General features: G+C 31.7%; 1 protein-coding gene across 2 annotated transcripts; it reads right to left on the bottom strand.

Annotated features, from left to right (window-relative positions):
- Nucleotides 1–16,561: 16,561 nt before the first annotated feature.
- On the bottom strand, nt 16,562–19,162 carry LOC115708315 (thioredoxin-like protein CITRX, chloroplastic). 2 transcript variants are annotated; one of them, XM_030636548.2, is made up of 4 exons: nt 18,797–19,162; nt 18,482–18,604; nt 17,145–17,225; nt 16,562–17,035 (listed from the first exon to the last, which is right to left on the bottom strand). In XM_030636548.2, the coding sequence occupies exons 1-4, from the start codon at nt 19,028–19,030 to the stop codon at nt 16,919–16,921; spliced, it is 555 nt and encodes a 184-aa protein (XP_030492408.1). In that variant the 5' UTR covers nt 19,031–19,162; the 3' UTR covers nt 16,562–16,918. The 2 variants fall into 2 exon arrangements, with proteins under 2 accessions (XP_030492408.1, XP_060964538.1); XM_061108555.1 differs by having other exon boundaries at nt 16,562–17,225.
- Nucleotides 19,163–23,642: the final 4,480 nt, after the last annotated feature.

Here is a 23,642-nt window from a genome sequence, read left to right as displayed (position 1 = left end):
CGTGGTGTATATATATATACTCATATTCATATAATTTCAAGTATATATATATATTTTTCATACGTATATACATATATATCTTTATTCTTATATATATATTATATACATTTATATATACTGTATATATATATTTTTTCATTTTCACGTGTATATATGTTTATATATATATTGTATATTATATATATGCTTTATCGCATAATACATTCATAATATTCATTTTCTTTATGTGATATATACATGCATATATATATATATACATGCATATATATATATACACGATCGATCCATTTTGGTTTTTTCCATTTTTCATTTTTTGGTGTTTATTTCGAATTCTAAATATATTGCTATGTTCGTATAGTATTATAGATCGATCTAAGCATTGAAAATCTATTGAAAAACTTAAGGATGGAAATTTTTTCCGGTTAAAACTTTTTCGGACCCGATTAGTTTCGTGATATTAAAGTATATATTTTTTCGTGTTTTCGTGCATAAAATCTATGTGGATCTCTTTATTATTTGATTTAGAACATTTTAGATTTGAAAACACGCAATTTGGTCGTCGGAAACGCAATTTCCGATCGGGTTTGGGTCGGGTTCGACGGACCCGCGTGCAGAAAAACGGGTCAAATTCGACCCGGTTTGGCTGGAGAAGACGACGCAAACGACATGTCGTTTGTCAAAAACGACGTGTCGTTTGACAAAAACGACGTGTCGTTTGAAAGCCTTCATTTCAGCTGTCGTTTGTAGTAAACGACATGTCGTTTTTCACACTGTGAAAAATGACATGTCGTTTTCCGTCTTCTGAGGCAGCCTCTTCATGAATGAAACGACATGTCGTTTTTACCTTAGGGAAAACGACACGTCGTTTTTGTATGTTTTCTGCACACTTCAGAATATAAAAAACGACATGTCGTTTGGCAGTATGGATTTTTCAAAAAAAAAAAAAAAAAAAAGAAAAAGGAAAAATTCTAAATTTTTGATAAATTTTTTATTTATTTGGAATATTAATTATTTTCCTATTTTGTGTGTTAATTTAGTCAATAAATTGCATTTAGTTAATTTTCCATTTTTGTTTAATACATATATATAGTATAAATTGAAAATGGAAATTTGTTTAAATTTGGTAATTTATTACATGATTTATTTAGGCATGTAAAAATTGTGCTAATTTGTGCATTTAATTATATATTACCAAATTTATGCAATTTATTGTCTAAATTAATTTTGAAAAATCTGCCATTAATTTCATATTAAGGAATTAGCATTTAATTAATAATCATACATTAATTGTATTATTTTGTATTTATTTGACAAATTTATGTTTAATGCAATTAATTTGGATTTGTATGATTTAAATGCTATACATAAATTCCTTTTATAGTGCTAGATATATTTAGAAATATTCAAACATTAAGATAGGTTGAATATTTTATTTAGCAATTAAGTTTCATAAAACTTCATAAAATTATTCATAAAATATTCATAAAACTTTAAAATGAATAAAATATGAATAAAACGTAAGTAGTTTTGTGGTTTGACATAAGAAAACATGAACCTGGGACAAATGCTCATATTTAGAACGGTTTTTAATGATCTTCGGACGACCACACTAGGAGCACTAATCTCAGTGATTGTCTATTATGTTAATAACGAAATTACTTTTAGGTAGAGCCCAATACCTAATGTCTAAAGTGAAAATATAATTTTTTATAATTAGGGAGTAGCCACAGCATCTTTAATTATATAATGTTGACCGAGGTTTTCGGCAACTATTAAAATATAATTATAATAAGGAGCTGTAAGAAAGTGAGATGAAGACTTTTTACGTGGTTGGGGCGTTAATGAGCCTTAGTCCACGAGCCACTGCTATTAATGGGTGTATTTAATACAGATTCTACACTTGAGAGAATGTTTTTCTCTTGAATACAGAGAATGTTCTTGGTGAGTTTTTTCTCTTCCTGCTCTTTTGCAACCAAGATTCTCGACCCCATTAAATGAGCTTTGAGGGGGTATTTATAGTGTTTTGGTGGGGTAATCCCTAGAATTGTTCTTACACATGTGTCTGTAAGTATCCATAAAGTTGGGCATTTCCGATGAATATACCATGGGTGATGCATGGTCAAATCCCTAGGTGTTGTAGGGTTTTTATGGAGAATGTCCTTTTTGTCTTGTGATTGACGTGACTCTTCGCAGAGTAGCCGTCGCTAGACTTAAATGATCATTACTGTAGCGCTGCTGTTCGGGGGTTGTCTTAGTCGGACTTTATTGCGTGTTACGGTCCCAACACGCTTCCTCCCATGCGGCATTAAATGCGACTTGATTTCTCGGGAGAGACACGACACATCCGGAGAGCCTTCATGCTATACTAGCTTCCTGGAGTACCTTGTACTCCGGGTGTCTCCTCCGGGACCCATGCTAATAGCGCTTCCTGGTGGCATAAAAAGACTTAGCAAATCTTTCCAAGTTATCTGATCCACGTGTCCCCTCTCGACTGGTCCACGTATTTTGGGCGAATTTTGGAGCAACATATAAAATTATATATTAATTAAAATTCACCTTAATGGACAAAACTTGTAATTAATTATTTGGATATAATAATTTTACCCCACAGGGATTTTATTATATTTTTATAATTAATTAGGATAATATATTAAGTTAAATTCTCTTAATTTACCCCACAAGGAGTTATGAGGATTTGATTTAATAGTGTTATCACAAATGTTAATTAAAGATAGATTTCATTCCTCCATTATTTCTAAATTAAATACTTCATTAAATCTATCATAAAGTTCATCTAATTTTATTAGATTTAAAATTTAGCCCACAGGCAATTTTAGATTTAATAAAATTTTCATCTTCATTATGTTTCTACATTGGTAAAACATGAATTCATTAAAGCCTCAATTCTTTCAACATCTAAATTTTTTGTAATCCTATTCTTGCAGCTATTTCATCCACCTCTAAATATGCTGAAATTACTAGTGAAATCCCTGAGCTTAGGAGTGACAACTTCAAAATCTGGAAGGAACGAGTTCTTCTCCACCTAGCTTGCACTGACATGGATTATGCAATAAGGAAAGATGAACCAGCTGCTATCACTGATACTAGCACTGCTGCTGAGATTGCACTGCGTGAAAAGTGGGAGCAATCTAATCGTCTCTGCATCATGTTCATTATGTCTAGAATTCCTATGGGAATGCGTGGATCGGTGGAGCCACCTGAGAAGGTGAAAGACTTTATCAAAGTTATGGATGAGCAGTTTGACACTTCAGATAAATCCTTGTTCATCAACCTCATCCAAGAGTTCTCGTCCACAAAACTCACCGGTGTTAAAGGAGTTCGAGAACACATTTCTAAAATGAGGGACATCACTGCTCATTTGAAGAAACTCGACGTTATCATTCACGATACCTTCCTGGTTCATTACATCCTTCACAATCTTCCTCCACAGTATGGGCCTTTCAAAATTTCCTACAACACACATAAAGAAAAATGGACTATCAATGAATTGATGACCATGTGTGTTCAAGAGGAAGCCAGGCTCCTACAGGAGCAAGGAGAAAGTGTTCACCTGACCACTAAACCTAAGAAACGCAAGCCATTCAAGAAGAACAAAGGGAAAAAGCCCATGGCTCCCAAGGCTGCCATAAAGAAAGATTCCATCAAATGTTTCTTTTGTAAATAAAAGGGACATGCTAAAAGGGAGTGCAGCCAGTTCAAGAAATGGATGGATGACAAAGGTAATCCAATTTCCTTAGTATGTTATGAATCTAATATGGCTAATGTTAATCTTAACACATGGTGGATTGATTCGGTTCAACAATTCACATAACAAATTCCTTGCGGGATATTCAAAATCTAAGGAAGCCGATGGCAAGTGAGCAAAGCATCTTATCCGGAAACAAGATGGGCTCACATGTGGAAGCTATTGGAACATGCAATTTAGTTTTAAGTAATGGTTTTATTTTAAAGTTAGAAAAGACCTTTTATGTACCAAGTTTCTCTAGAAACTTGATTTCGATTTCAAGACTTATACCACTTTGGTTTTTCCTTTACATTTTCGGACAAATATTTCAATTTATATTATAAATGCGAATGTGTTGGAAATGGTATTTTGTCTGATGGTCTTTACTGCCTTAATTTACAAAATAATACCACTAATAATGTTATGCATGTTCACGCTGGCACTAAAAGATGTGTTATGAAAGAGGATTCCTGTACATTGTGGCACCGGAGATTGGGACATATCTCCATTGATAGAATTAAAAGGTTGGTAAAAGATGGGGTACTCAATACCTTAGATTTTACTGACTTTGATACTTGTGTGGATTGCATTAAGGGAAAGCAAACCTCCAAGTCTGTCAAAGCGGTGTCCATAGGAGTTACGAAATATTAGAAATCATACATGCGATATATGTAGTCCAGATATGGAGTCACATGGTCAGAAATACTTCATCTCATTCATAGATGATTACTCACGCTACATGTATATCTACTTACTTCATAATAAAAGTGAAGCATTAGATGTCTTTAAGATATTTAAAGCTGAAGTAGAGAAACAATGCAACAAGCAAATTAAGATAGTGAGATCAGATAGAGGAGGTGAGTATTATGGTAGATACACGAGAAGATGAATGACAAGCACCTGGTGCATTTGCGAAGTTTCTTGAAGAAAATGGGATTGTTGCCCATTACACCTTGCCCGGTACACCCGAGCAAAATGGTGTTGCAGAAAGAAGAAACCGAACATTAATGGACATGGTGCGGAGTATGCTTAGTAGCAACTCTAATCTTCCTAAATTCATGTGGATTGAAGCATTAAAGACATCCGTGTACATATTAAACCGAGTTCCAACAAAGGCAGTCTCAAAAACTCCTTTTGAATTATGGAAAGGTTGGAAACCAAGTTTGAATCATGTACGCATTTGGGGATGTCCATCTGAAGTCAGAATATATAATCCACAAGAGAAGAAATTGGACCCAAGGACCATAAGCGGATTCTTTATAGGGTACGCTGAAAAGTCTAAAGGTTACAAGTTTTATTGTCCATCTCATAGCACAAGAATTGTGGAATCAAGGAATGCAAAATTTCTTGAGAATGCCTTGATCAGTGGGAGTGATCAATCAAAGGACTTAGGTCCTGAGAAAGATCCTTGAACCTTCCACTTCAAAAGCAAGATTGATAATGGTTAACACTCCTGTAGTTCAAACGAATGTTGAACAACCATTACCAATCACTGAAGATCCACAAGTTGGTAATGATAATCCAGTAGATCAAAATGTTCAAGAGTTGCACTGCAACTTGTTGAACAACTTTCCGCACACCGCTGCTGCTCCCCAAGAGCCTGTTGGTGAAGTCTTAAGAAGATCTACTAGACCTATCAAACCAAAGATTTACAAAGACTATGTTGTGTATTTATTAGAATCTGATATTGGAATTGGGAATGATCCAGAAACGTTTTTACAAGCTATGAACAGTAGAGAATCAAAATTGTGGTACAATGCTATGGATGATGAAATGAATTCTATGAGGTGCAACGAGTGCGGGAACTTGTAAAGTTGCCTAATGGGGCGAGAGCCATTGGCTGTAAATGGGTCTATAAAACTAAGAAAGACTCATTAGGCAACACTGAGAGGTACAAAGCGAGACTTGTTGCTAAAGGATTCACTCAAGAGGAAGGAATTGACTATACGGAGACTTTTCTCTGTATCAAAGAAAGATTCCCTCGAGTCATCTTGGCATTAGTTGCTCATTTTGATTTAGAGCTGGAGCGAGATGGATGTAAAAGCCGCTTTTCGAATGGTGATCTAGAGGAGGAGGTATACATGAAACAACCGAAGGATTCTCCTCTAGTGAAGGTCGGGATTTGGTATGCAAGCTCGAAGTCCATCTATGGATTAAAACAAGCATCCCGTCAATGGTATTTAAAATTTCATGATGTCATCTCTTCCTTTGGATTTGAAGAGAATGTCATGGATCAATGCATATACCTGAAGGAAAGTGGGAGTAAGATCTGTTTTCTTGTTTTATATGTGGACGATATTCTTCTTGCATCCAATGATAAAGCGTTGCTACGTGAAGTGAAACAATTTCTTTCAAAGAACTTTGAGATGAAAGACATGGGTGAAGCATCCTATGTCATAGGCATTAAGATTCATAGAGATAGATACCGAGGTATCTTAGGTTTATCTCAAGAAGCCTACATCAACAGAGTTTTAGAAAGATTTCATATGAAAGATTGTTCACCGAGCGTTGCTCCAATTATGAAGGGTGATAAATTAAATTTGAGCCAGTGCCCAAAGAATGATTTTGAAAGAGAACAAATGAAGAACATTCCTTATGCTTCTGCTGTCGGAAGCCTAATGTATGCTCAGGTGTGCACAAGACCCGACATTGCTTATTCTGTCGGAATGTTAGGAAGATTTCAGAGTAACCCGGGGATAGACCACTGGAAAGCTGCAAAGAAAGTAATGAGGTATCTTCAGGGTACTAAGGATTACAAACTGATGTTCAAACGAACTGACAATCTAGAAGTAGTTGGCTACTCAGACTCAGATTTCATTTGGTTGCAGTGATTCACGTAAATCTACATCTGGTTACGTGTTTATGTTTGCTAGTGGAGCTGTGTCCTGGAGGAGTAACAAACAAACTTTGACTGCTACTTCTACTATGGAGGCTGAGTTCGTTTCTTGTTTTGAGGCTACATCACATGGTGTATGGCTAAAGAGTTTCATTTCAGGCCTTAGAGTGGTTGATTCCATTGCAAGGCCGCTAAAGATGTTCTGTGACAATTCAGCTGCTGTTTTCATGGCTAAGAACAACAAAAATGGAAGTCGAAGCAAGCACATCGACATTAAGTACTTAGCTATTAGAGAACGTGTTAAGGAAAATAAAGTGGTCATTCAACACATTAGCACTGAATTGATGATTGTCGATCCTATGACAAAAGGCTTGCCACCTCATAAATTCAAGGATCATGTAGAGAACATGGGACTTGGTTCCCTTATGTAATTTGTACAAATAAAGTTATTATTAATGAAACTCTTATTTTGATTTTTCTCATATTTATGCGCATCTTAATTTTACATTTGAGAAAAATTTCAGAGGACCTGAATAAACATAAGGTTTAGGGTTTATTCACTTAAGTACATTGCCACATAAAGTACATTGTTATATAATAAATGTATTGTAATACATGGAAGATAATACTCGATTCATAATGAGGACATGTCGCTATGATTCGTATGTTTATTATATAATGAGGAACGTTGGGTTTGAATATTTTAGTTTAAATGCTGACCAAGTGGGAGAATATTAGAATATTTTATATATGGAAGTTATTTTCTAATTAAGGAAATGATTTTCTATTTAAGGAAATAAATAAATAATTGATTTTCTGATAAATGAATATTTTATATTCATTGAATCTGGACAAAATCAATTATGTAATATTCTATATATGGTCAGATTTCTATATTCATTACTCGATTTGATTTCTGAATTAATTGTCAAAATATTCGACAATTAATGTGGCGCGAATGCGATGGAGTATCTCACCTATAAATATAGGGTCTCGGTCCCCGAGCTCCTCACTCATTCTGAATTCATTCAGCAAATTCCATCTAAAGAGAGTTGAGAGAGCGAGGAAGCCCGAACTCCAATACCGAAGCTACCGCAGGGATTGAAGCTCAAAGATCAATGGCTGGAGGTACATCGATCCTTTCATTGCATATATTATTGATATGATTACAGTTTATTTTCCGCATTTCATATCATTTGTATATGCTATATTACATACACTATATATATATAGTCTAACATGAACAACCAGAAACAATTAAAGCAGTAAAATAATAAAATCAACGCCAATGTATATATTGGTTAAGTCTGATAGATCGATATAATCTATGGCTATACTTTAGATCCGGAACACCACTAAATTCTCTTTATTGATTGAGCAAGAACAGGTACAATACAGTCGAGATCGATCCTCTTTGATGAGTTTTCTCAAACTGTTTCAACTCTCACATTTTTACCCAAGAATCTTCATCTACAGAAGATTCTTTATACAAAAACCCAAATCCAATCTCTCTCTTTTCTCTGTACCTTTCTCTCTCTCTATCTCTCAATCTTTTCTCTCTCTATCTTGAAACTCAATCTGATCATTGTGTCTGAAATGATAAGTGTTGGTGGTATTTATAGGCTTAGGATCAAGATCCTAAAGTCGATGGCTGCAAGAAGCAAGATTGTTAAGTTAGTTAGGCAATAAATAACTTAACCAACTCTCTTTTAAGAGAGATCTCCATGCCAGTATAAGTATAAGTGCATTCAGGAGCGAATATGAGGGCTTTCGGAATCACGGACCATGGCACTCGCTGAAGGAACTTCCCTGGTAGGAAAGAGTCATCTGGAGCCGACTATCCGTAACTCCTTTTTAGGAGAAACAACTAGTCATTTGGAACTTCTTTTCGGAGGAAGGCTAGCTTTCTTGAGGACTACACCCGGAGTGGACATGATAGTCATCTGGGAACTCCTTTCCGGATGGCAATAATCATTCCACGAGACTTATTCTAGATGGACATGTTAGCTGTTCGGGAACATACTTCCGGGAAACAAATAACTTTTTAGGAATAACTTTTTAAGACCTTTTCATGTGGAGAAACTATACCACAAAAATATTTTCTTTTAAAAAAATATTATCATGTATCTTCACAAAGGTATATTATTCTTTTATTTTTTTTATGAAGAAGTATATTATATATTGTTGTTGATATTTATTGTTATGGGTACAATTTAGTAGGAGGATTTCACAAAAATTAGTTTAATTAAATGAAAATATATAGGATTTGATATTTATTTACAATGTAGTTTTTAATATTTTTCCAACAAAATTACAAATATTGTGTTAAATGTAACATTTGTTCATATTTTTTCTTCTAACACCCATTCATTGACTTATTTACTACTAGTGCCACATATACTAGAAGCAAACAAATTTGTATGTGTTGATATCCTTTAAATTATGCATTGAAGATTGTCTAGTAATTAAGTAAGCACCATTTCATATATATAGAAGTAAAATTATGGTGAACTAATTTCTAAGAATATGCAATAGTCCAATCCCACTTGTAATATATTTGCATGTTTTTTCTTCTTAACACGCAATATTTACATGTTGAGTACTAGTAGTAGTTACTAGCTTACTAGTACTTTCAAATCTAAGGAAAAAAGAGAAATAATACAATGGGCGCCTTGGCTGTTTTTTGTGATCAACAATCCATTTTTTTTTTCTTCAATTCAAAGACACTAATTTAGTTACAATTTCAATCTTGTTTTTGGAAAAAGTAGATAAGTAATTTGCGGCATAAATATTTAAGTGTAATTTTTAGTTGTAAATAAATACATAAGTTTAAATTTCGACAGTAATAATATCTAACTTGTATTTCTGAAACTTCTGCAGGCATTGTTAAATGTCAAGTCATTATCTACGTGTTATTTTTTATTGGTATATTTAAATTAATTTTTTTTAAAAAAAATAAAAATTTAATGACCTAGACCAAAAATTAAAGATTATCGCGTAGTAATTTACTTAACACTTAATAGTCAGATACCTACAGAAGTTCAAGAATTATAACTTAAATATTATTACCGTCAAAAATTAAATTTATGTATTTATTTACAACTTAAAATTAAACTTAAGTATTTATAACGTAAATCACTCTGCGTAATTATAATCTTGTTGTTTTCTTGGTTTTGGAGGAGGGTCTTAATTTTCTTTTGGGTTCACAAAAGTGTGAAAAGTTGATGACACCAAAAAATGGTATAAAGAAAAACAGATACAATGGTGAATTATTTGGTAGCTTTACAACCTTTCATAATCAGTCTCCAAATCTCAAAGATACCATCCAATGGAAGTATTTAATTATTTCTTTTTCATTTCTAAAAAATAAAATAAAAAAAAGTGATTGACAAGCTCGTGACAACATAACTTGGATCTATTGTAAATAAATAACAATTTTGGTAGCTATTAAATTTATTGTATTTTGTTGACAATTTTTTAAAATATATATCTTTTGAAGCAGACAATTTTAATATTATTATATTATAAAATTCTACACCATTTATTAAACGAGAAAAATTATCAATAATTTCTTCCAAATTTAATAATGGCTAATTTTAAGTTTAACTCAAGTACCCATCATCTTACTAATTAAGGACAAAGTTGCTTTTTGAAGTTTGAAATTTGAATAGGAAATATCCCATTCCTTTCATATTATTATTATTATTATTATAGCTAAAAGAACAAAAAAAAGAAAAACATGTGTCAAATAAACAAATATATTATTGGGAAAAAAACAAAAAAATACAAAAAAAGAAAAAAAATTACAAAAATACTTTGGGCCGGCCCATTAAACATTTATACAGTCCACATACAAATATTTACAAAAATACCACATGCACTAAGCCTTCAGCTGTACAGAGCGAACCATGAAGATGAAAATACGCGCTCGTTTCAAAACCGCAAAACAACCAAAATGAAACCAAAACGAGAAAAATACAACTATTAATTCTGGCAAAATCAACTGGAAAAGAATACCTGCAATGATCTAAACTGAAAATGACGAAAAAAAAATCATAAAAACTGTGAAGAAACTGAAATTACACATTTGTTTTCTATTTTATTCAATCAAAATAACTCCCCCTAATATCGAAATCTATATTCATGAAATGTAGATCTGTAACAAACAGATCTGGAGCTCCCACTAAATCCAAAACAATGTATGATGTAAAAAATTTAAAAAAAAACCTCATGAATAATACATCTACGTTATATACAGTTGCATTTTGATTTATTTTTTGTTTTGGTTGCCTTATAGTTGCATTATCGTTTTATGATAGTTTATATATTATGCAAGAATTTAATTTGATGGGGACTAAGAAATAGTAGTTATACATAGTAAGTTTTGTGCAAATAGTTGCATATTAATTTTATAGTGAAATAACATATGCAAGTAGCAAAACTATAACAAAACTACAAAACAACTGTATGCAAGTGCAAATAGTTGCCTTATAGTTGCATTATCGTTTTATGATAGTTTATATATTATGCAAGAATTTAATTTGATGGGGACTAAGAAATAGTAGTTATACATAGTAAGTTTTGTGCAAATAGTTGCATATTAATTTTATAGTGAAATAACATATGCAAGTAGCAAAACTATAATAAAACTACAAAACAACTGTATGCAAGTGCAAATAGTTGCCTTATAGTTGCATTATCGTTTTATGATAGTTTATATATTATGCAAGAATTTAATTTGATGGGGACTAAGAAATAGTAGTTATACATAGTAAGTTTTGTGCAAATAGTTGCATATGAATTTTATAGTGAAATAACATATGCAAGTAGCAAAACTATAATAAAACTACAAAACAACTGTATACAAACTAAAATACAGGAAAAACTCTTTGAACATCAACATCCATGATAAATCTCATTGTTACCCATTGATGATATAAAAATGGGACTGACCAGGTTAATCTAATCTATTAGCTTTGCCACCTTCACTCATAAATCTTAATCATGTTTGTCCTAATACTTTTCTAATATTAATTTTATAACTCTACTCACGTCAATACTACTATAAGCATGAATTAGATCGTTTTCTTTTCAAGTATAGAATATCATCGGTAATTGTTTCTTATTATTTTATTTTGTTATCTAATTATTTCGACGTGGCTTTGAGCTAGTCCAGCGAGAATGAAAATGACATTAAAATTGTACGAATTTATTTGTACATGCTTATATCAGTTGAATGGCCTAGTCAAAGTCTTCTCTTTTGTCATGAAAGTATTTCAGAAGTTGTAAAGTTAAACTAATAATAAGTTAAAAAGATTTAATTAAAAACTGAAATAAAATTAAAAATAAAAAGGAAAGAAGAAAAAAAGAGAGTGAAATGATGGATTGATTGATAGAAGTCAATCATAGACCTAAGCAACAATATATAAGAAACTAGCTTTACAATTAAAAATTAAAAAAAAAAATAAAATAAGAATTGTTATGGAAAAAAAAAAATAAAAAACTAAAAACTGAAAATAAAATTAAAAATAAAAAATTAAAAACTGAAATAAAATTAAAAATAAAAAGAAAAGAAGAAAAAAAAAGAGTGAAATGATGGATTGATTGATAGAAAATGAAAAAAGAGAGGGAAGAGAGTAGGATTTGATTGATGATGGATGGAATGATGACTAAGTGGTATATGTGTAATAAAACAAACTTTGTAAGTAAAAAAGTAGGTATAAGCGTGTATGAGTAATTTTGTAATAAATTGTGTAAAATGGATTTTTCATGTAAAAATTTCTATATTATTTAATTACAATTTAAATAAAAATTAATTAGAATTTTTTAGCCCCTTAAATTTTAACATGTATTAAATTATAAACTATTAAGATTATTGGATTTAAGACTTTTGTCCAATTTTATTCAATTTTACTAATTCAGTGATTGTCAATATACTAAATTTTGCTTATCAAATTTTGATATTTACCAAATCATATTTCTCGAACTTTCACATGTGTCAAATCATGTCCTCTGAACTTTCATCTTAGACTTTTCTTATTAAAATTAGATAAAAATTTTAAATCTAACCATTTCAATAATTCAAAAAAAAAATTATTTTATGATTTCAAAGTTCAAAAAAACATAATTTAGTAGGACAAAAACACTAATTAACCTTAAATAAAATAATATAAAGTGTTAGATAGGTTTGTTGAAAGAATGAAATTGAATATCTTAGGGAGAGATGCATTCTGATTCTGTCAGATTCGGAGTAACACCCCAAACTCCATACCCATAACTTCAACTCTCTCTCTATTATATAACCTTTTCTTCCCTTCTCAATCTCATCTCATTCGATTTTTATCAAACACATTCTCCGCACCCCACTCTAATATGGTTCTCTTCTCTTCTGAGTTTTGATCAAATGAGCAAGCTTCTGAGTTTAAGTTCGTTTCTGCTACTAACCGTTCTAGCAGCTTCCATGGTCGTATTACCCTTGATCTTACCGCCGTTGCCTCCTCCACCGTTGATGCTCCTTTTCTTCCCTGTAGGGATCATGGCTGCGCTTATGATCCTCGCTTTCTCCCCTTCCCAAGACCCAAATCTCCTCATTTTCTCCCTCTGAAACTCAATCTGATCATAACTTTACCCAAAAAAAGAGAAGAAAACGACATTTCAACGGACGCCTTCTATTAATGTCGTTTCTTCAACTTTGTTGTCGTTTAAGACCAGAGACTTGAAAATAGCACTTCACCTTTATATTGTCGTATTGGTCAAATGTTGTCGTTTGAAGATTCTTTAGAGTTTAAATAATATTATTAGTATAATAACCCCAAAATCTTGTAATATTAAAGCTTACCTCAACTGATTATCGATATCGAATGAAGCACAAAAGAATATATTGTTATATTTTCTTTATTTTATTTTTTTAGGTTGACCTGAAATTTTTGAGCTGTAATATTGAATTTAATTGTTATATATTTAAGTGAATATTAGAATATATTTCTAAATTGCTTTAATAAAAAAAAAATATATATTTCTAAATTTTAATTTATTTTTTTTTTGAATGGAAATAATTTTTATTAAATAACCATCTCTGCTACCAAAGTAGGTAACAAATCAGTTGGAACAGACTCCAAACTGAAAGTGCAATCAGGGTAGAATATAGAGGCTCGAGCAAAGCTATGAGCAACCATATTAGCTGATCGTCTTACAAAGTAAATACTAACATCATTTAAAAACTTAAGCATGTCCTTACAAACATTCACCACTTGACCAAACATGGATCTCATCTCAATTGTGCTTCGTAAGGCTTGAATCACTTGTAAACAATCTGTCTCGATACACACATTTGTCCAACGTTTCTTCTTGATCCAGCTCAGGGCCTCACGGATTCCCATGGCTTCGGCTGTAGCAGCAGAAGCTTGGCCTTGGAACAGTTTAGTGCAGCCTTCGATTAGTAGTCCTTGTGTATCTCTAGCAACTAGACCAACTCCAAATTGTCGGTTTTCGTTAAACATAGCCGCGTCAACATTTATCTTAACACTATTATCATATGGAGGCACCCAACACACAGCAGCATCTTCGGTTAAAGAACCCGAAAATGTAGTCTCAATGACTGAATCTTGTGCGTTTTTCCATTGGTTAAGGAAGGTTTTTGCTGACGTAACAATGTTATCCACACCGACTCTTTTATTTTGCCACACCTTATCATTTCTCGCGTTCCAAATCGACCAACTCAACGCCACCAACAGCTCTCTTTTTTCTTTGTCCAGCTGCTGAAAACTAAATTTTAATTTATAATTATGAAGGAATGTAAACAAAAAGAGTTGTTTGTGACTTTGTCCAGTTTACCACTAATTATAGATTCAATTTAATTTAAATATTGTGCCGTTTCAATATTTCAAAATAATAATCGATATAATTTAATTTACGCTTATTCAAAATTATAAATGTTATAAAATTCAAAGAAATGGGATATAATATAGCTTCAAAAGCTAATATATGATTAATTAAATATAGTATACTACATATTAAATATTTTTTAGGTGTTGTTGGACTTGGAACTTTTTTATTTGGATTTGGAAATTATTATTATTATTTTTGTTTTTTTTGTATTTTGGTGTGTTGTTGCTCTTTGGATACATAAATTACATTTGTTCAATTTTTGTTGCTGTTTTTTTAATGAGAAAACCTTTTATCATTGATGAATAGAATTCATTACAACAACAAAATAGATTGAAGTAGGCATATCACCAACTAATAAGAAAATTCATAAGCAAATTTATTTAAAAAAGATATTTTATATCAATATTTATTTAACTTTAATGATAATAAAATAAATGACAATTTACATTTTAATAAATTATTAAATAATTAGATTGAATCGAAATATGAAATATTCATTAAAAAAAATTGATTAGATGAAAAATACATATTCCCAACACCTTCTCTTTGGAAAAAATACATAAAATATTATAAATTTAATAGAAAAAATCAAAGTAAATATTTTTTTTTTTTCTGTTACAGATTTGGAGAATAGAGTAGTAGCTGGGTATGACCACATTCATAGTAAATGAAATCAATTAAGCAGAGGCCATTGACCATTGTTGAGTCTGAGAAATATTCACAAAGGGATTTCATTTTTCTTTATTAGTGATTAATATACAAGTAATAAATAGTCTTGATACAATTAATTTCTTTATTTTCTTCAACTTTTTATTATTTACAAGAAGATTTATTATTGACTTTGATTGATGAATTGATACCTTATTTTGGAAAATTTCTTTTTGGTGTCTATATAAATATTTATATAGTGGACTATTGACTATAGAAAATTATAAAGCCAAACCTAAAAGCCGGCAACATTGTATGTAGTAATGTAATAGAAGAATACTAACATTGTATGTCAATTTCTTCCCTTTATTTTCTTATTTTTTTTTCAATTACCTCGTATATTACTTTTTTAACTTTTTTTTCTTTTAAATTTACGATTTGAATTTTTAAAGTAATTGCAACGCTAGTTGTAATAGGGATTTCTATACAATTTTTTGTTACAAAGTAAGTTGCAGCACTAGTTGCAATAGGAGTTTTTATATAAAATTCCGTAAAAATGCAAAAACAAAAAAAAAAAAAAAAGCTGTTTTGAAATGTAAAAATAATAAATAAATAAATAAATTCAACTGCTATTTTTTTTTTTAAAAAAAAGGAATAATTCTATTGAAAGGCACACATCCAAGATGACCAAAAGATCAATACAAATATAAATCATCTAGAGTAAATTATGGGGAAGATCCGGTCACTAAAATTGAGATGTTTCTAAAAAGTGCTAATTTAATTAAATAATAAGCAAAATATTATTAGCTCGATTACAATGAGAAATAAAAATATAAAAAAAATGACATTCTAAATATGACATTTTCTGCATTAAAAATATTAGAACACGATTTTGTCCCGTGATGTACTTTCACAGAATGTATTCCGTGGTACATTAGATAGGTCTTAGGGTACATTAGATGAATCTCAGAGTACGTTATCATTTTTTAACCCTAATTACCCATAAATCAACCCTAGCCCTCAGATTAAATAACTCCCCCATCTAACGGCTGCCGTACATCACGAAATGCATTCAGTGAAAGTACATCACGGGACAAAATCATGTCCCTACAAATATTACCCTACCAGACCAAATCATGTTAATATTTATGTGTCTTACAATTTATATATTCTAATTAGGATATTTAGGAATCCATAATTTCACATGGTCTATTTTCTCAAACACGGCCCCGTCATATTTTTTTTTATGTCGAATCATGCAAGTATTAATTTAGTGTTGTACCAAAAACCCTAATCTGTATTTATAGCACTACCCCAATGTAAAGATGAACTCGTTGGAATTGAAACTACAGATATAGATTGTTTTTCTTCTTCTTCCTTTTATCATTTCTGCATACTAACAAAAAATAACCAAAAATTATATGCTACTGACAATTAAGACATGGTTGCAGACAAAGCTTCTCTTTGAAAATCAAAATCTGGCGTGTGTTTTGCCTCAAAATCATGATTTGATTTTTAATTAACTTCTCTATCTACTCCTTATGATAAACTCATATGGTAGTAGTACAACACCACAAGATATGAGAGTATTTCGTGGCTTCTACTCAGTATAATACAATCCCAACCTACCTAACATCATGTCAATTTTCACAAACTCAACCTCACAACACTCTAGTTAATAAAATATGACCAGAAAGACCTCAGAAGTAAGAGCCTCGACGAGGATAGGCTAATTCGTTTCGATCCAGTCTTCTTTGCAAAATTTTCAACCAGTCTTGCTTCATGGAAGCTCCTGCCCCTACTCACATCTCGTTATCAATGATGTCCCGCATCATCTGTATTGGAATGAGCCCTTCAGTCCGGATTGCATCTTTTTTCGGGTCAGGGCTAATGAAGTATAATGTAGGCAATCCTCGCACCTGCCATGATGGAAAATACGACAAACTTTTTCATGGCTTCATCTCTGCAGTTAAAGAACTTAAGAAAGTAACATATGCAATTAGAACAAAGATGAGTAAATGATTCTACCTGCATGTCACGAGCGAATTCATATTCATAATCTGTATCGACTTTTACAATCATTGCATTGCTTTCATACTCCACTGCAAGCTGTTAGAACAAACCCAAAATTAAGAATTCATTTCAATATATGCAAAACCTATGACACAATACATTTAATTAATATTTCATGAATTCTCACATCATATCCAACACCCCAACTAAAGAATTAACCATGAACTAAATGACTTTTTAAGGAATCATAGATCTGGTCAACTAATATTACTGGGAAAAAAGCTTCAAAAACAAATCTTTAATGAAATGGGGCAGCTTGCTGATTGGTTTTATCAATTCAAACGACCACAAGACACAAACAAATGGAGAAAAGGCACGAAAACTAGACGGGTTTACAGCCGCAATGTTGGCAAGTTTTGCAGGGAGTTTGATAAGGACTGTTGCATTCACGGCGCAAGACGTACAATTGCTTGACCCCCCAAGAAAATTGAATTGTTGTAAGGTAAGTTATTACATGCTTACTAGTCTCATGAGATCGTACTACGTGACACAAATTCAGAAACACAAGGGGCTTTCAAGGCTGATAGACAGATTTTGGATGTTATTTTAGAGACAAACAAGGTTATGGAGGAAGATAGAGGCTATGGAAAAAAAGGGGCTAACATGTAAAATTGACTTTGAGAAGGCCTACAAATTTATGGTGTGGTATTTACTATTTTCTAGAGTTATTGTACAAAATATGAGGGAGAATACACTAGTAGTAGATGCCATGGGTAGAGTGGTGAAGAAAGCCAGGTTGAAACGAAAATCTTAGACCGAATCTGGATTAAAAAGATAGCATGAATGAAAACACATACAAGTACAATATGATTAAAAGTACCACTATAAGAAACCTAGTGAAGCTCCTTATCATAACCAAATAATGTCCCTCATTGACAAAAAATTATACAAAGCATCTACTCATATAAAATTTATATCTAAATGTATTATATGGTTCAGCATTACCAGAAAATATTACTAACCTACTAAAACTTAAATGTCTCATATATCACTTCAGAGAAATATAGATGTTGTATATATTAATATAAATGAAACTGCTAGATGTTTCTATTCTATTTCAAGAAACTGGGCTCCTTGCCTAACCCCAGGAGAGACTAAAACCTCATGTGTTAGTGGAATCAAACCATTCTGAACATGCAAAACTTAAAAAGTCTTTTCTTCTAAACAAAATATAGGAACCAAAGCAGAGCTGGATATGAATAGTTGAAATTCATACAAAAACTAAAGCATTTCATAAAACAAAGAGTCTTTTAAGTCTGTATACAGGAGTACAATTCTTAAACCAAACTTACCATCTCTAGTTCTTGAGCCATCAGAATACAAGGTCCACACCATGTAGCATAAAAATCTATTATGAGGGGCACATTTCTTTCTCCCTTTACCAGGTCCTGAATCTCCTGAGCAGACAACTTCTTCTGCAACAACATAATTACAGAATTTCAAAGTGTTATACATAAATTCTACAACCAACATCATATTCCTTTAACATTGTTTACAGATTTAACCAACCCATAATTCATACAATAAAGTAAAGACTCTTACAGAACAATAGAGCAAGAATTGAGACAAGATAAGAAAATGGGCAAGTGTTATGAAGAGAAGCATACCACGAGATAGTCTTCTCTGACATGTTTTCCTTGAGGGGGTTTACAAAGAAGCTTTCTGGGAAGTGTTGAGAGAGAAAAGGGTGTTTGGACATTGGAGGAAAAGAGCGAGCTTTGGTGATGGGTTTTTATGGCTGACAGTGGAAAAGAAGAGATGGGTTTTGGAGTTGTGAAAGAAGGGATTTTTGGTAAGGGTGAGAAGGTTTGAAAAGCAAAGTGTGGGTGAAGAAGAGCCATGTTGAGAGAGTGGGAGATGGGTTTAGTTCAAAAGCCAAAACCCAAAACCCATAAAACAAAGGCAAAGGAAGATAATTGAAGAGACTGTTTGGAAGCTTTGAAATCCATCCTCTCACCTCGAATTAACATATCCCAACAAAATAATGTTGCATTGCAACTTTGTTTAATTCAATCTGTAAAAAGGGAATTTTACAGTTTTACACCATTTGGCCAAAAAAAATTACAAAGTATAAATTTTTTATATCACTCCATTCTATTACGTGTTTTCTCTCATTTTTTAATATTTTATTAAATTTATAAATATTAATTAATTAATAACTAACAAAATATCAATCACCTATTCATATTTTTCCTCAGTTTCTCCTAATATTAATTTTAAACTAAATATTTAAATCATTATAAATATTCTAAATTAGGTTAACTTTAAAACTACTTTAACAACGTGGACATATGCATATTCTAATGATTCTACACTTCTCCTCACAAAGAGAAAATCATAAGTTCAAATCCTCCCTCCCTAAACCACTTGAGGCTAGCTCAAGTGACCACAGGGGTGCGTGTGTGTTGGAGGTCTTGGGTTCGAGTCCCAAGTTATGCATGTTGTAATATATAAACGCTTAAATCAAAAAAAAAAAAAAATCCTCCCTCCCTAAAATAAAAAAATAAATAAAAAGAAACTACATTAATAACTCTAAAATTAATTACTTTTTATTAATTAATTTTCTTACTCTATTAGCACTCTCCTTCTCAATCAAATAAGGATTTTTTTTTTGGCGAGAAAGAATCGAATAAGGGGCTTTGAGGTTTTTTTTTTTTTTTTCTTGTATCTTGTTGTGATAAATCCAACACGCAAGTATACGTATCGTTTTAACAAGTAATACTCAGGTAAGTGAGATCGTTCCCACGAGGACTGTAGCTAAGTACCAATCAATTGAACTCTTATTTCTATTTGGCAGAATCAATAATAAGGTTGAATAATTAAATAACTAAAAATTAAAAAGCAGGATAATAATAATAAAAAATGTAATTAATTATGGATGAATATTTAGGGAAAAGAATCCTGTTGATTTAATTACCCAATTGTTAATGCTAATTACTATTCTCTTTCTCAATGTTTTCAGATCTTTTAGGTCCTAAATCACATGTTATCTAATCATCTCTGGGATAGATTAACATATAATCAGCATTAAGCAATAATCTAAATGTCACAAAGGCTATGCAAATACTTTCGTTTCACATCAAAACCTAGTTTATCCAATTTTAGCATTCCCAATTCTCACTTTTCAGATTTTGAATTAGGATCATAGAACATGAAGAAGGTGATCAATCTTAAACATGTAATTAAACACAAATATGGATAAATTCACAATCAAGAAAGGAGAAATAGCAATTATCATTAACCAAAAGTAATTTCAATCAACATTCATCATCTCCCTAAATAGGAGTTTAGTTCATAAAATCCATAATAACATCCATAATCAAAACTAAAACAGAAATTAACATAGAAACTAAGAGTTTAAGAAAGAACTAGTTGGTGATTGCATTCCGGATCGCCACAATTGCTTCCTTTGCCTCCTTCTTTATCTCTAGGGTTTTATTTCTGTCTCCTTTCCTTCTAAAACACGAGCCCCTTAAATAGAAATTAGGGTTGCTACCTTTGAAAAAGTCAAAAACTGCCCAAAAATCTCGTTTTTTGCCCCTAGTCGCGACCATAGGCAAAATACGAAAAAAAAACTCGCTGTTTGGCTCCTAGTCGCGACCATGGTCGCGACCATGAAAAAGGGTCGCGACCATGGAAAGTGGTGGTCGCGACTACTGGAGCAAAATTTGACAGCTTCAGCATCTTTCAGTAAAATGTGCATAACTTTCACATACAAACTCCAAATGAGTTGATTCAAGATGCGTTGGAAAGAAGAAAAAGAAATCTAAAACTTTTATGTTTTGACTTTTTTCAAAATCTGATAAGAAAATAGTCGAATTTAAGCTTGAAGTTTCAGCTTTATTTTCTTGCAGAATTTTCTCTATTCCATAGCTTGTTATTTTCCGAAATTTGATCAATTAATATATTCCAAGTGTGAAACCTGAAATCAAAGAAAACAAGCGTAATTATATTCCAAAAAGAATAACAAAGAAGGAAAACAACTATAAAAAGTGACCCAAAATGTAGACTAAAAATAGCCTAACAAATTCCCCCAAACTAGATTCTTACTCGCCCTCGAGTAAGACTAAGACTAACACTAAAACCTCGATTAACTAAGCTATCAGATAATTATATTACTGCTGGCTCATGTGAAATTTCCTTCCATTAACTAAACTAGATTTTCAATTCCAAAAACTCTAACAATTAATTAGGATGCTCTTCTTATCACACAATGTAGAGATACAAACTAACTTCAATATTAAAATAATGTCATAATTGTTTCACTCCATCAAATCAATCCACAAACTAATAGCCAATATGCTTGCATGATTACCTCTCTCCACTAATGTTGACAACATTCTTTTCGGAATCAAAAGGACTTTTTAAGGTTAGAATTTATGGCTTAGATATTTGGAAATGAAAGACAATTTTGGCTAAAGGTATCATAAGCACAAAAGAACCCACAAGCTTCTCATAATTTTAAAACTTCCCGAAGTGTTCCCACAACTAACCATGATTGAGATTTTTCTATTTTATTTTTTTTTTCAATCACCAGACATCACTGAAATTTTCTTTTATTTCTGATTTTTTTTAATTCCTTTTTTTTTTTCAAGTGATGTCGAGTTACAATTCTTTTTTTTTTTTCACATGTTTCTCAATCACGCAAGATTTTTTCTTTTCTTCAATACTTCCACACACTAAATATTTCACTCCTCCAAACTTATTGTAAGGCTTATGATACCATTCAAAATGTAATGAGGACAAAAACAACAGTGTGGATACATCTTTTAGTTCAATGGGTGAAGAAACGAAATAAGTTAAGGCTCAAAAGGGTTCACAAAGGATATTCATTTTATGGTAGGCTTGAAAGGCTCAAACTATCCAAACAAACTGCCTAAATCATGTTCCTATTAAATGTTGTCAAGGATTTCGCCTCAAGAGAATAAGACATGCAAGTTCTAAGCTATTCAATCAATCTTACCACAAACCACAGTAAAACAATTATAACATATTTCACAGATCGTCAAATTGCATTCATACACAGGCTTTACAAGCATCCAAACTAATCCAAAGAGTTAAAAGAATTAAGCACACAGTTTCAAAATTTCAAGACATTTCACAAATAACAACAACAACAAAATTGATCTTGGCTTAATTAACAATAAACTAAACAACGACAACTAAAAAAAACTAACTAAACAACTAAACAATCAAACAAATAAAAAAAAAATTAAAATTAAGCCCCTCCCCCAAACTAATTTTTCACATTGTTCCCAATGTGAAAATAAAACTTAAAGAGAAGAAAGCTTACCTTAGGTCCATGCCACATCAACAAGCGGTTGACGCCCATAATAAGCGTCATGCAAGACAACTTGAAAGTTGTTTTTAAAGATGCCCTCAAGCTTGGCATGTAATGAGTTTGAACCAAAATCTGCACCAACAACAAAAGACCTTAGATGATGAGCTTGGGGAGAAGCCTTTGGTAACTCGAAGAGAATACAATATGGAGAATGCAGTATTAGTGGAAAATAAGGGTCCATTGGTGGTTCATAATATAGTGGTGTTGACAACCTTAAATCAACAACTACAAGTGATTCTTCTGCCACCAATGGCACCTCTTTCTTGCTTTTCTCAAATAACCTCTCAATTGGTTGTTCAATTTCCTCATGACCATCCGCATCCTTGACTGTGATTTGATCTTCAATAATTTCATCATTGAGGATGGATGTTTCTTCATTCACCAAATTGAGATCATCATTTGTTGAGCAAGCATCCAATGTATCCAAATTTTCAACCACTTCAAAGGATTCTTTCTCTTCAATTCTAGGCTCAGTCTCTTCTATGTATTCATCTGATGGTGCTTCTACTATATTCAAACAACTCTTATAACTTTCGTTATTTGAGTTATTATCCTTAAAACTCTCTGAATCATGCGCCATTAAATTAGCACATAGAGCTTTTACCATTAGGGGTGTTCATCCGATCCAATCCGCACTTTTTTGGTCAAACAACATCCAATCCGCACTAAGTGCGGATTTCATATTTTGGATCCAATCCGATCCGCATAAGAGTTTAAATCCAATCCAATCCGATCCGCAATAGTGCGGATTGGATCGGTTATTTTGGATCGGTTATTTTTTTCATAATAAATTATTTAATATTTCATAGAAAAAAAATTAAAAAAAAAACTATTGTTTCTTAATCTCCATTAATAACCTATTTTCATCTCTATTTATATACAAATTAAACCAATATACATATATATCATTATATATATACTTATCTTTAGATTTACACTAAAATATATATGTATCTATTACTAAAATAAATAAGCTAGTATATATATGTTTAAACTTTATGTGTATGTCTTTATGTGAATAAGAATTAATTTTTTTTGTATTTTTTATTACAAAATAAATAAAATACACCAACTCAATATATTACTAAAAAAGATTAATAAATTAGAAGTTT

Source organism: Cannabis sativa, chromosome 1 (assembly GCF_029168945.1).
Source record: "Cannabis sativa cultivar Pink pepper isolate KNU-18-1 chromosome 1, ASM2916894v1, whole genome shotgun sequence".
NCBI lineage: Eukaryota > Viridiplantae > Streptophyta > Magnoliopsida > Rosales > Cannabaceae > Cannabis > Cannabis sativa.
The sequence above is the reverse complement of the archived record's forward strand: the minus strand, read 5'-3'. Positions and strand labels throughout refer to the sequence as shown.